Here is a 12,505-nt window from a genome sequence, read left to right as displayed (position 1 = left end):
AGTGACGGGAAAGTAACAGGAAAGTAAGAGGAAAGTGACGGGAAAGTACAAAGACGACACTCACACATTGTTATCATATCCTCACCTCACACACACACACACACACACACACACACACACATAGACACACACACACACACACACACACACACACTACATGAAGGGAATATCAAAGACATCCATTAATTCACCCAATGTTTGATTTCAGTTCACTATTGAATATTAAACTGAACTAACCCCCACCCCACCCCCTCACCCCCACCCCAGAGTGACAAGAATTTCATTGTTATTTAATATAAGAAATAAATAATGTACAATCGTTCCCCCCCCAGAAACAAAAGTATCTGTACCATTTCGTGAGTGAGACAATATAACACAAGGGACGAAGGATTTTGACAACCCTACCGAGACAACAGGAGTTACAGTGTTCATTCCGTAATTCATCGATCACCCCGAGTACAGATAGTTTTTTGAGGGTGAGGGTTTACAGGGTGATTGAAAATGAATGTTTATATATTGAAATCATGGTGTTGTTTGTGGATGACTCTGTAGATTTAGAACTGAAGGGAGTTTACTGGTTCGTTGGATAAGATTCGTGTGAGCATAACGAGTGACCTGGTTCATATTATCAGACCTTCTTTGGCTGTAGGGTTGTGTGTTGAGTACCAGGCAGTGTTGGAAGGGTAAGTGACCTCAGTAATATAGATTCAAACTGAACTTGACCTTACCTTACCTACCCTAACCTAACTTGACCTTACTTAATCTAACCTAACTTAACTTGAACTTACTTAACCAAACCTAACTTAACTTGAACTTACTTAACCTAACCTAACTTAATTTGGCCTTACTTAACCTAACCTAGCTTAACTTGAACTTACTTAACCTAACCTAACCTAACCATGAAAAGTGTGGCCATTGAACCCGTCCTTAACCAAACAATATCCAAAATCTCTTAAAACTACAAATAATTCACCTTTTTCATATATTTTCGTCTCTATAACGTGAACGAAATCTTCAGTCCTTCACCAACATTTCATAACTTTAACGAGACACTGAACAGCCATTTAGAGGTCATTACTTCCCTCTACCTTCTCATTATCATTCAAGGGGTAAAACATTGAACAAATATTATCCCCATGTTCACCTCACTACCGGGATCATCACCTCGGATCAAAGGTCATATCCTTAAGTTGTACCATGGTGACCACCCCCCCCAAAAAATCCTATACCCTGCCAGTTGAACCCTACCCTCAAACCCTACCTTCCCCACCCATCCCTACCCTGTCAGCTACCCCCCCCCCCTCACGCCCCGACCTTGTCACCTAGTCATGAATGTCTTGTACCTCTTGTGTATGCGTTCTAGAGACGTTCGAGTAATAAATCCGGATTTTTATAATGTAAATTTAATATTCCTGCTTATGGAGATTTCATGTAAGATAAAATAGCCGACAAATCGTTATTTTTAATCGGATTGTGCCCATTATCGATTTCTACCCAGTTCTTATCGGCACCAACGCCCCGCCCGAGTTACAATGAAATCGGTAAATCGGTTCTTGAGTTATTACGGTCACTATGAAGGATAAGCCACGGACACCGATACCACGACGCCCCATGACTCCCACGGACTCCCACGGACGCCCACGGACGCCCACGCTACTATAACACCCCACAGTGTATCGTGTATTTGTCCAGGCTTAGGTTAGGTTAGGGGACTGAAACCCACTTAAATTGGGAATTATTAAACTAACAATTCTCTAATATGGGACGTAAGAGGATTGAAATCTATCTTAACTAGGTCCTATTAGCCTATTACTATTGAAGCCTATATAGATTAGGGTTATTAGGACTGGGGCCCATTTGACCTTTGACCTCTGTAGTACGTTGACCTTACGTGACCCCTAAGAGCCGAGGGAATGAAGAGGACATCTGCAGGTCATCAGTGGTGTGTTGGTACCTTGTGGATGGTGGTGGTGATGGTAGTTGTGATGGTGGTAGTTGTGGTGGTAGTGATGATGGTGATAGTGATGATAATGAGGGTATAGTGGTAGTGGTGATAGTGTTGATAGTGATGTTTAGAAAGTATCACACACACACACACACACACACACACACACACACACACATACACACCTTAACCTTCAGTCCTAATTAACACCTGTAGCCTGTGGTCACACCTGAAGCTACTGCGGCAGGTGTGACCATAGACAAACACTGTTACCAAGGCGATAAGTGGACCTCTTGTGATGTAACTCTGAGGTGGTAAAACATTCTATAGTGGCGTTACCTTTGTTGATGAATGAATAAATGAATAAACTGGTGAATAATGTGGGTTTTAATGTCAGAGTCTAAAATGAGCCATCTTACACCCACCCCTTAACCACCCCCACCCACCCCCACCCACCCCTACCCACCCATGACGTAAACATCAAAGGTTCTTCCTCCTCTCCTTTGGGAACGCCTCACCCGCCGCCCCTCGTCTTTACTCTGAACTGAGGGTTTTACTGGGGAAGGTCTTAAGGGGGGAAGATAAGGGGGGGTCTTGGGATGCGGGAGGAAGAGGAGGGATAAGGGGGGTAAGGGGTGGTAAGGGGGAGGTGGATTAAGGGTCTTTCAATTGGGGGTCATACACCTTATTTATACTAGAGTCTCGCGAAGGGGTAAGGAAAGGTGTGTGTGTGTGTGTGTGTGTGTGTGTGTGTGTGTGTGTGTGCTTTTGTGTTATAAGTTGGCTCTAGTCTTACTAATACTTAACCTAACCTAACCAAACCTAACCTAACCAAACCAAATCTAACCAAACCAAATCTAACGTAACCAAACCTAACCTAACCTAACCTAACCAAACCTAACCTAACCCTCCTAACAATAAAATCCAGGTGTGACAGATACGTCTTTTCTTTCCTCAGGTGTTCTGTTGTTAATTAAGGCCTCAGAAGGTGTCGTACCTGCTCAAGTTAAAAGTATTCGTATATATTATTATTTAAGATAAGTATTCTATGTATTGTCTATAAGTAAGATCTATATACATAATGTATATGAATATGGTATTGTAGTAATGTATATATGTGTGTATATATTACTTGTAACTAATTTTTTTTCCATTTATTGTCTTTCAGTATAAAGTGAAAAAAAGTTATTTAAATCATGAAACAGGAAAATACTTTGAAAAAATAATATAACTTATTGACAAAGTGAATACATGACTTGACTGTAATCAAGAAATATCAAAATACTCAAAAAAGTTATGTATTACTGCATTTCAAGTTGTCAGTGTAAAGAGTGACGGAGAATACAGTCATACAGTGAATTATATAGTTAATATTACCGTATTTCATGATGTAGAGTTCATGAAGTGACCGTATTCCTGAAATAGTGAATTACCTGAAATAAAATCAATACTGTATATCATAATAACTCCTAAAAACGTTATAATGTTCCTGAAAAAATGAATCACTGAAAGAAAAAAAAGTGTGACTCAGAACAAATAAACTAAAGGTAACTAAGATCGAAAAACAATGAAATAAAAGTAAAAAAAAACCTAAAGGAACTGTACGTGTTGATCATGGAGGGGAGTGTATGGGAGGACTTTATCGTTATGGACAAAGAAAACTTCAACTCCGAGAACAGGAAAGTCCATTTTATTAAGTGTCAGTCCAAGAAGGAAGAAACCTACGAGAAAATCCCACAAGTCCTTCAAGAACAGGAGCATAAACCCCAAGAAAAACTCCACACGTATCAAGATGATGAGTTGAATTTTCCAGAGAAACTGAATTTGATCGAGGAAGATTTTGAAAGTCTTAAAATAATAAGTGAAGATCCTCCTGTTATCCAGAAGACAACAGGAACGGTCCAGGAAATCGTAGAGAGAGTTCAGATAATCCAGGAGAGCTCTGAGAGGGTAAGATATACCGTGGAAACAGAGGAGGTCGTAAGACTTGACCCTGAGGAACCCTGCGCTGCCGCCTCCAGTCAGAGCTTCTGTGAGAGGTGCGAGAAAGGTCCGGCCTGTTGTATGTACCTGGATGATCACGACTCAGGTGATAAACAGATTGATTCGAGCTCACTTGATGCCACAACCACTGCTGATGCTGTTGAGGGTGGTGGCGATGAACCGGATGAGGAAAATGATGATAGTGATGAGGCGAGTGTCATTAGTTTTTATTTAGGGCAAGGGAGTGGTGATGACAGTACGGTGGTGGAGTATGAGTTTTTCCTGGACGAAGATGAACATGATGGCGTTAATGATGATGATACTGACCTTAGATACAGTGGTGAGGAGGATGACCTTGAGGAGGAGTATCTGTTCGACGACGAGGAGGAATATTGTGTTGATGATGACGATGAAGAAGGGGAATACTGTGTGGACGACGAGGAGGAAAAGCTATCACGCCCCCGACGATCCTGTAGACGTGACAGCTTCTCCCGCTACCAAGAACCCCTCGAGGTCATCCTTGAGATTTTAGGTGAAGAAGGTGACGACGAGGTCAAGGAACAAGACAACCACGACGATGAAACAGAAAACGGATGCCATGTTAACCACGCGAGCTCAGAGGACCCCAACAGATGCGACGTGAACCAGCTAAACGTAGAGGGAGATCTCATGACTTTCTGTAGTGGTGAATACACTCCTGACGGTGAATACACTCCTGACGGTACAGGTGTTGGCTGTTCTCAGGAAGTTAAAGACATCATCGAGGAGAAACCTTACCACATATCCGCCTCTGATCACCGCGTCTCGGGCCAGACTGCAATGCAAGAATCTACGACGTTTGGACACAGCGCAGCGTGGAAGAGAGAGACGAAGGGTTATTTATGTGGAGTGACACAAGAGGTCGGCGGATCAAAGGTATCGACTGATAGCCTTCAAGGGCGGAATGTCGTGAATGTGAGAGATGACATATCGACCGTGCGAGATAACGCCTCTTCAGTGCTAGATAAAGCTTCTTGTGTGCGAGGTAACACGTATTCAGCACGAGATAAGGTTTCATTCATACGAAAAAATATATCTCCAGTGCGAAGGAATGACTTGTGCTTATCAGCTCCCACCTCCAAGGACGAGGAGTCGGACAGGGATAAGTTGAGGAGCCTCACCTCAGAGATCGAGGCCTACCTGAAGGAGACGACGATGCTGCTGGAGAGTGCCACAAGCTATACCTCGAAGGCGGCACCCAGAGGCACTAAGACCCAAGAACAGGAACCTAGGGACGATACGGACAAAAAAATGATAAACAAAACGACACCAACTACAACACAGGCTACAGACTCTAAAACAAATGAATCACGTTATACAACACTTGAACTTCCTGCTGTGACACCGAGTAACACAAGTAACTCAGGGAACTCTTCGTCAACAAGCTCGCTTAACATTATAGAACCTTTGATAAACATGCAGGAAGAACTTTCTCTCTTCTCATCAGTAACTCGAAACCCACAAGCAGAGAAAAATCATCCAGTGAATTTCGTGACAGAGAATGAGTCAATGCTCTCTAGTAACACCAAAAGCTCATCGGTAAAATATACAGCTAGTGCTAAAGACCCGTTGATAGATATAGAAAAAGAGTTTTATTTTCTTACTTCTGTCACACAGGAGCAACAGACATCAAAACCCAAGACATTGAATTTTATCCCGTCACAGAATACAATATTATACCCGTCGCCTGTAGATGAGAAAACTATAAGTGATTTACCCGAAGGAGGAGTTGACGGAGGCCTCGGGGTGTTGGTAACTCCCTCACCATCTAGTCCTAACACCAAAGCCTCTTCCCAGTCCTCCGTAACGCTCGGGGAGACGACCAACACTCAAGGTACAAGTTTCTTAGGTGTTGACGGCAGGGGCTCGGGTATATCTGACGAGGAGAGACAAAAGTTAGAGTCAGGTGAAAGAACAAGAGACGCTTCAAATACTCAGAGGAAGTTTAACGAGAGTTCTGATGTCTTCCAGTCTTTCATGGAGACGAATAACATGGCAGGGAGTGAATATTACTCCGCTGGGGAAACTTCTACCGAGGCTGTTGACGCCCTGGACTGGGAAGAAGCAGAGAGACAGAAGAACCAAGAGAAATCACAGAGAATTATTTACAAGCCTCCAGGAACGACACGAGAGGATGAATACTTCTTCACTAGTCCGGACAACGTGAGGAAGGGCTGGTTGAAAGCCTTTGAGGAACTTGAGAACAGTCTGGACGCTGTTATCCCGAACGATCACTGTGTTCTTCAGCCGAGAGGTCAACAGAATCTTGAACTAGACAACGTGAACCTTGAAACTCCTGGAGATGCACCGTCAGATAACAGTGAAGTGTCGCCAGAGGGAATTCAAGACTCATTCGATGCTTTTTTCAAGGACGACCATCCAGTTCTTCAGCCTACTACTATTCAGAAACTCATGTTAGACACCGTGAAGAGCAGTACTCCTGAAGGTGCTCCGTCAGGTAACGTCGATAAACCACCGGAAAGACGACGGCCTCTCAGTCGATGTGAATCCCCTCCTCCTACAGTAACCTGCTTGGCAAACCTTGAAAGACTTTGTAATCGCTTGAGTCTGGAACGCGAGAAAATATCAGGTGAGATTTGGGACACTGAAGGATCATCAACAACAGGAAAGGAAGACAATAAACCGATTTCTCAAGCAACAGAAAACAAACAGCAGCTCAAGGAAGACAAATCAGAGGCATTAAGAAATACTCCAAGCGTTGACGTTGATGAAGAACATGTCAGTGTATCTAGTCAACGAAAGACCCGGCCGATGATGGGGATACAACACCTTCAGCAGCACATGGTCAGGTCACAGAGACAATCCGATTTCGTGTTAAATGTTGAATCTCGTGATACACTTACTCGTGAAGCAGCTTACGAAGAAAACGGACACAATGCTACTACCAAAGAAAACGAAGATCTTGAGGGTATTATTGAAGGGGGGACTCTTGGTATATCACAGCTAAAGTACATTGACACGAAAGTAGATAAGATATTTAGCTGTGTTGATAGAGACGTTTCCCCAGATATTAATATTGGAGAGAATAGAGGCCATAGATCCCATTCACCCGTGATACAGGAATGTAACACCACCCAGGACGTCTCCCAGCAGTATCCTACACACCACGAGGATGTCAAGGAGCTTCAATCACAGCTTAATAACATCCTGAGTGGCCTAGATGTGATGTATGAGAAGTACTTGGAAAAACAGAGAGTGGAGGGAGTTGACCTTACACTGAACAGCATCATGGAGACACGTAACGAGACGACAAATATTACGGAAGAAAACACGACACGTTCTCATCCCCCAGAAGAAAACGAAACTCCACGAACTGTTTGTGAGAACGCAGCTTTTCAGGACATTATTGACATTTCAGAAGATCTAAAACATCTTTGTATCTTTCATGTAAATAAACCATCAGTGTCGGTGACCAGCCCTGACGACACCAGCACCTCTGACAATGAAGAATCTGAAGAGAACTTCCCAGATTTCTACGACAGTGACGGCGCGACACCTGAGGCTGAAATTAAGGTCATAGTGAGGAATAACAACAGCTCTGAATTCACTGACTCACCTGGATCACCTGACCAAGATCCTCAGACAGGTAATTCACTAAAGCTTCTTGAAAACGTGAGTCAGGACGGAGGAGATGACGATCCACCTGACGAAGGGGAATCAGATGTTGCACTCTTCTTGGAGGCCATCCATGAGGAGAACGTCAGGTGCTACGATGTGACGCTCAGGTGTCTGCTGAAGGTCATCTCTCTGACCCCCACACCTCTCCATGATCTTCTACAGGTGAGTATTTTACCTGTGTGGCGTCTTTCTATCTTTTACTCACCTCTGCTGTACTCTTGGCTTAATTCAATCTCTTCCATACGTCTAAAAAACAACCTATAATTTTCAAATATATATAATTACGTTTATATTTTCTTTCAATAATTCTACCTCCATCCCCTCACCATCATGTTTTGACTCTCACTCATTATAAACAGGATATATCTTAGAACTTCATCACAGACCACCACGAAATATAACGATTCATTTATGACATACAGTAATTACCTCCGTCAGATCAATCACATAACACTAACTACCCCCCCCCTCCTCCTTCCTCCACTCCCGCAGGCGTCGTCACAGAGCCAGGCAGGCCCCGTCCTCCCCCCTGACTGTAAGGTAAGTGATTACTTCCCTTTCCGGGTGTTAAACAATTTAGATGGTAAGAGTCAATGGCAGATCTAAGCTGACGATGATCATTCACTTCCTCGACCCTATAACAGTACAGAGGCTCGAGTCAGATACTGTAGGGCATGGAACTCCTGATGGTGTTTCGTCTTGTGTGATAATACTCTTGTTTCTCTCAGTTTGGTTGACGTTTGAGTTTATTGAGGGAAATGAATCAGATGTTGAAGTTGATTTCCTTATTTTTTGGTTGTGTTTTGTGCCAGTTCTGGATACGGTGGGAAGGTGTGTGTGTGTGTGTGTGTGTGTGTGTGAGTGTGTGTGTGTGTGTGTGTGTGTGTGTCTGTCCGTGTGAAATTACCTATCCAAAACACTACATTACCACGAACCAAACACACAATCAAACCAGAATAGTGAACTTCATGCTGTCATCTGAATCAACAACTCCCTCATGGTCAGAGATAACCATGGGACTGTGAACACTCCCCCTGAAGCCCCTCAGAGTGTGTGGACGCCCCTTCAGGCACACATAATTACACACACACACACGTATTAACAATGAGAATTACGCTCACAGCATTTCCACCACTCACAGCTAAATATACTTGTTTATTTTTTGTCTACGTACAGGGTGGTTCAGAATAAATGGGCTTCGTTTTTAATGGGTCCAGTACCTTAGCTAATGGTTAGGAGTAGGACCCATTACTACGAGGACCCATTAGGACTAGGGTTTCATCACGTATAGGGACCATTATAGTTTAAGTCTAATAGGATTTGGTTGCATTTGACCACTCACCTTCCACGCCCCCTTAGAAAGCAGGTAATTACGCGTAAGTGTATTAGCACTGAGAATACACCCCAGATTCCTCCGTTCACAGATAAATTGAAAATATTAATGTGTTTTGCTTTAGTATTATGCATCTACTTGACCGAATTCACACACACACACACACACATACACACACACACACACACACACACACACACACACACACACACACACACACACTATAATACTAATCAGATTTTTACACTTTCCCATGCAATCAGAAATTTTGCTAAGTCCTCCCTTTTACCACAGAAAACGGAACACATTTCACTCCTCAGAATAAACAACAAATGAATTATCACCACTAAGCATGTATTAACTGAGAATAATACATGCCAAGTTGACCGAATTCACAAGGAAAATTACAATATTCACATCTTTTGCGTTTCACTAGCGCTCTGAAATTTAGCTGAGTCAACCCTTTCATTAAACACAGAAAATGGGATAAATAACCAACACTTACACCAACATTAACTACTAGACCTAACTTAAACTAATCCAGTCTCTTAAACCACCAGGATATTGACAATAACAATAACAAATAAACAAAAATGAGTAAATTAAACAAGCAACAATATCAATATCTCAATTAACTCTTCCTTCATATTTCTCAATCATCAAAACCTGAGAAACAAATAATTAACCAAAGAAACAGGAAAATAACTATGTAATTAAGACATCAGTGATAATTATATTCAGGAGGGGGTGTGGTGAGGCAGTGTCGTCTCCTACAGACTTAGTGTTCGCTTCTCATTATTGCAGATTAAATTACAAAGACATTATTTTGTTATTTTATTCTTCAAGATACTTCTTTGATAGAGAATTGCCTTGTTATAATATCAGGAACTGGAGAAGATGTGAAAAAAAATCAGTAGTCAGCGTTGTATTGTTATGGGAACGTGACGTCATTATTTACCATTCTATTGACTTATATCCCATTTTGTAATATGGACAGTGTATTGAAATAATATTGATGGAAGTAATATTAGACAGTAATAAACCATTCTAATACCTCAGTTATTAATGGTAGAACGTATTTAAGTATTATGTTAATATAGAATATCTTCATTGAAACATTATGGCACTTTTAATAATTTATGTAAAGGCGTATTTACGCGTATTCACCACACAATGAAATATGAATTATCGTAATTTTTGGCCTATCTGCGGTTTTGCAATAATTCATAAAATCGTAAAGATATAGACATTTTCACTACTTAATTAAATAGTATAATATCTCATTTAATTATCTAGTGGGAGTGAGCAACATTGCAGCTTAATAATGTAGATAGTAGCTTGAGAAAAATGAATATCATCTTTCACTCAAGCACACCAGTGGACTCTCGATCGCCCTGACCGGGTTGAGTTGCCAATTGTAATTCTTCCTTCTTTTTATCAATAATATCTCTATTTTAACCTTTATTTCGTTGATATTTTATAATAAGATTTGTTTTAGTATTATTTTGATAATATGTGGGTGTTATTTAGTCAATAGGAGAGATTTTTGTACTGTTTACAGGATAATTTGTTAGTTTTTATGACGCGTAATGATTGGAACAGTTGCTTACCTCACTCTTCAATATTACTACACGTTAAGACTTCTCTAGTCGTATATATTATAACAAAGGCTATTTAACCAGTGTTATTTATAATATCTCTATGTTTATTTAAAATTTACAAGTATAGTTGCCGTGTATGTGGAGGGAGGGGAATCAACGTCTCTATGTGTATTTTAACCAATGCGTCGAGTGTTTGTGATAATTATAAATTGCCTTAATGGAAGTTAGGGAGAAAATTGCTTGTTCTAGTCGATACACATCATGACAGGCAGGTGTTTATTGGGGCGGCGCTTCTCTTGTTATCTTAAATTACGAGATGTATTTAATAATGTCTCCGTGTTTATTGTATTTATGGGAAGTTGTTCTTGTTAAGTGAGGATGATTGTTAGTGGGGAGGGAGGGGGGAAGGTTGGAAGAGTCAAGGGAAGTGAGGAACAAGTTGCAGTCACTCAGTGTGGCGAGGGAACTCGTCGGTGTAACACGTGTGCCATAGTGTCCTCACGCGGCTCACCACTCGCCAAGGGAGTGACACAATACACCAGTCATGTGCGTACAGGTTACAAATGCTGCTGAGAAAAAATGTTAGTAATATTAACTAACAAAGACATTTATCGTGCTACTGTGAAAATACGACTATCGAGTGAATAATAAACTGATAAACAAGAACTAGGATAAGAAAAAGACTTTGTTGTGTATAGATATTTGCCGTTTCTTAGATGTTTGTCGCTACTTTTAAGTGATTTTAAAAGATAATTAGTGATATAACTGCAATTAGCCCATGCCAACACCACCACCACCACCATGTCTGTTTATGTAGACGTGGAAGGGTGTATGGGCGTCGGGGACCTGGTGGGCGGCACCCTGTGTATACGTGTAGGGTCTCCCTGTCCCTCCGCCTCTACGGATGTGACCCTTGACACCCAACACACCGACACCACCCTCGACATAGCCACCCTCGAGTACAACAACATGTTCGAGGACGAGGAAGGAGAGGCAGTGGATTCCGAGGATGAGGTAAGGTTTTGAATCGTTCGAGTATCACTTGTGTTAACGCCAGTGAAGTGATAAGGGACAGAGACTATGTTGTAATGTTAATAGGTGTTATACTGGAGGGGATAAGGGTGACTAGTGGAGTATGTCAGCCCAGGAGAATTATTGAAAGCATCTCTTATGGTCGAGAGAACGAATCATTTATGGGTGGCAGTGTGTGTGTGTGTGTGTGTGTGTGTATTTATTCCGTGTCTTGATGCAAGTAATTAATAGTTGTTTTGTTTGGGTGTACAATTGTAGAAGAAAAGCGACGTTAATTCACATACAGTAGCGGCCCTTGATGACTAACCCGACTCTAGCAAAATCAGATGCAGTCGGTGTTGATGTTATAATGTATTTCGTTTTTGTTTTGTTTTATAACTTACGATCTTTAAACTATATATTCTTGGGTAGTTTATTTTGTAATTATGAGTAGAAGGTAAAACACCTCGATCCGCGGCTCCAGTTTTACTATAAGTCGCAAACTGACCTCACCATTAGGATTGGAACCTATAAACACCGGGTCCATTAGGATTGGAACCTATACACACTGGGTTCATTAGGATTAGAACCTATAAACACTAGGTCCATTAGGATTGGAACCTATAAACACCGGGTCCATTAGGGTTAAAACCTATAAAAACACTGTTCATTAGTATTGTGGCTGATGTAACCAATTACCGCACCAAATCCCCTTTACAGTAATTCAAACACCATTAAAAAATCCCAAAAAGAGATTTCAACCCCACCGTAGAGTGTAATCCAACCTTGTGCGTCGTTTCCACCCGATAACTGTCCCGCGGTGGCAGAACAACGCCTTTGAACCGCGAGTGAAGTTGGCCCAGTAAAGAGCTTGGATTAACTTTCGCACGTTATCATTTACGGGAAAGTTTTTTTTTTATTTTACGGTGTTAACGTTTGGGGAATCATATGTGT

General features: G+C 41.6%; 1 protein-coding gene across 1 annotated transcript in view; it reads left to right on the top strand.

Annotated features, from left to right (window-relative positions):
• Window positions 1-3,122: 3,122 nt before the first annotated feature.
• The window catches only part of LOC121858986, a 78,773-nt gene continuing 69,390 nt past the window's right edge, over window positions 3,123-12,505 (top strand). Inside the window, exons 1-3 of the mRNA XM_042355641.1 lie at window positions 3,123-7,768; window positions 8,099-8,189; window positions 11,316-11,554. Coding sequence (XP_042211575.1) covers window positions 3,560-7,768; window positions 8,099-8,189; window positions 11,316-11,554 — 4,539 coding nt within the window. The 5' untranslated portion in view covers window positions 3,123-3,559. The remainder of the gene's footprint in view (window positions 7,769-8,098; window positions 8,190-11,315; window positions 11,555-12,505) is intronic.

This window comes from Homarus americanus, unplaced genomic scaffold (assembly GCF_018991925.1).
Source record: "Homarus americanus isolate GMGI-L3 unplaced genomic scaffold, GMGI_Hamer_2.0 scaffold55805, whole genome shotgun sequence".
Lineage (NCBI taxonomy): Eukaryota > Metazoa > Arthropoda > Malacostraca > Decapoda > Nephropidae > Homarus > Homarus americanus.
The sequence above is the reverse complement of the archived record's forward strand: the minus strand, read 5'-3'. Positions and strand labels throughout refer to the sequence as shown.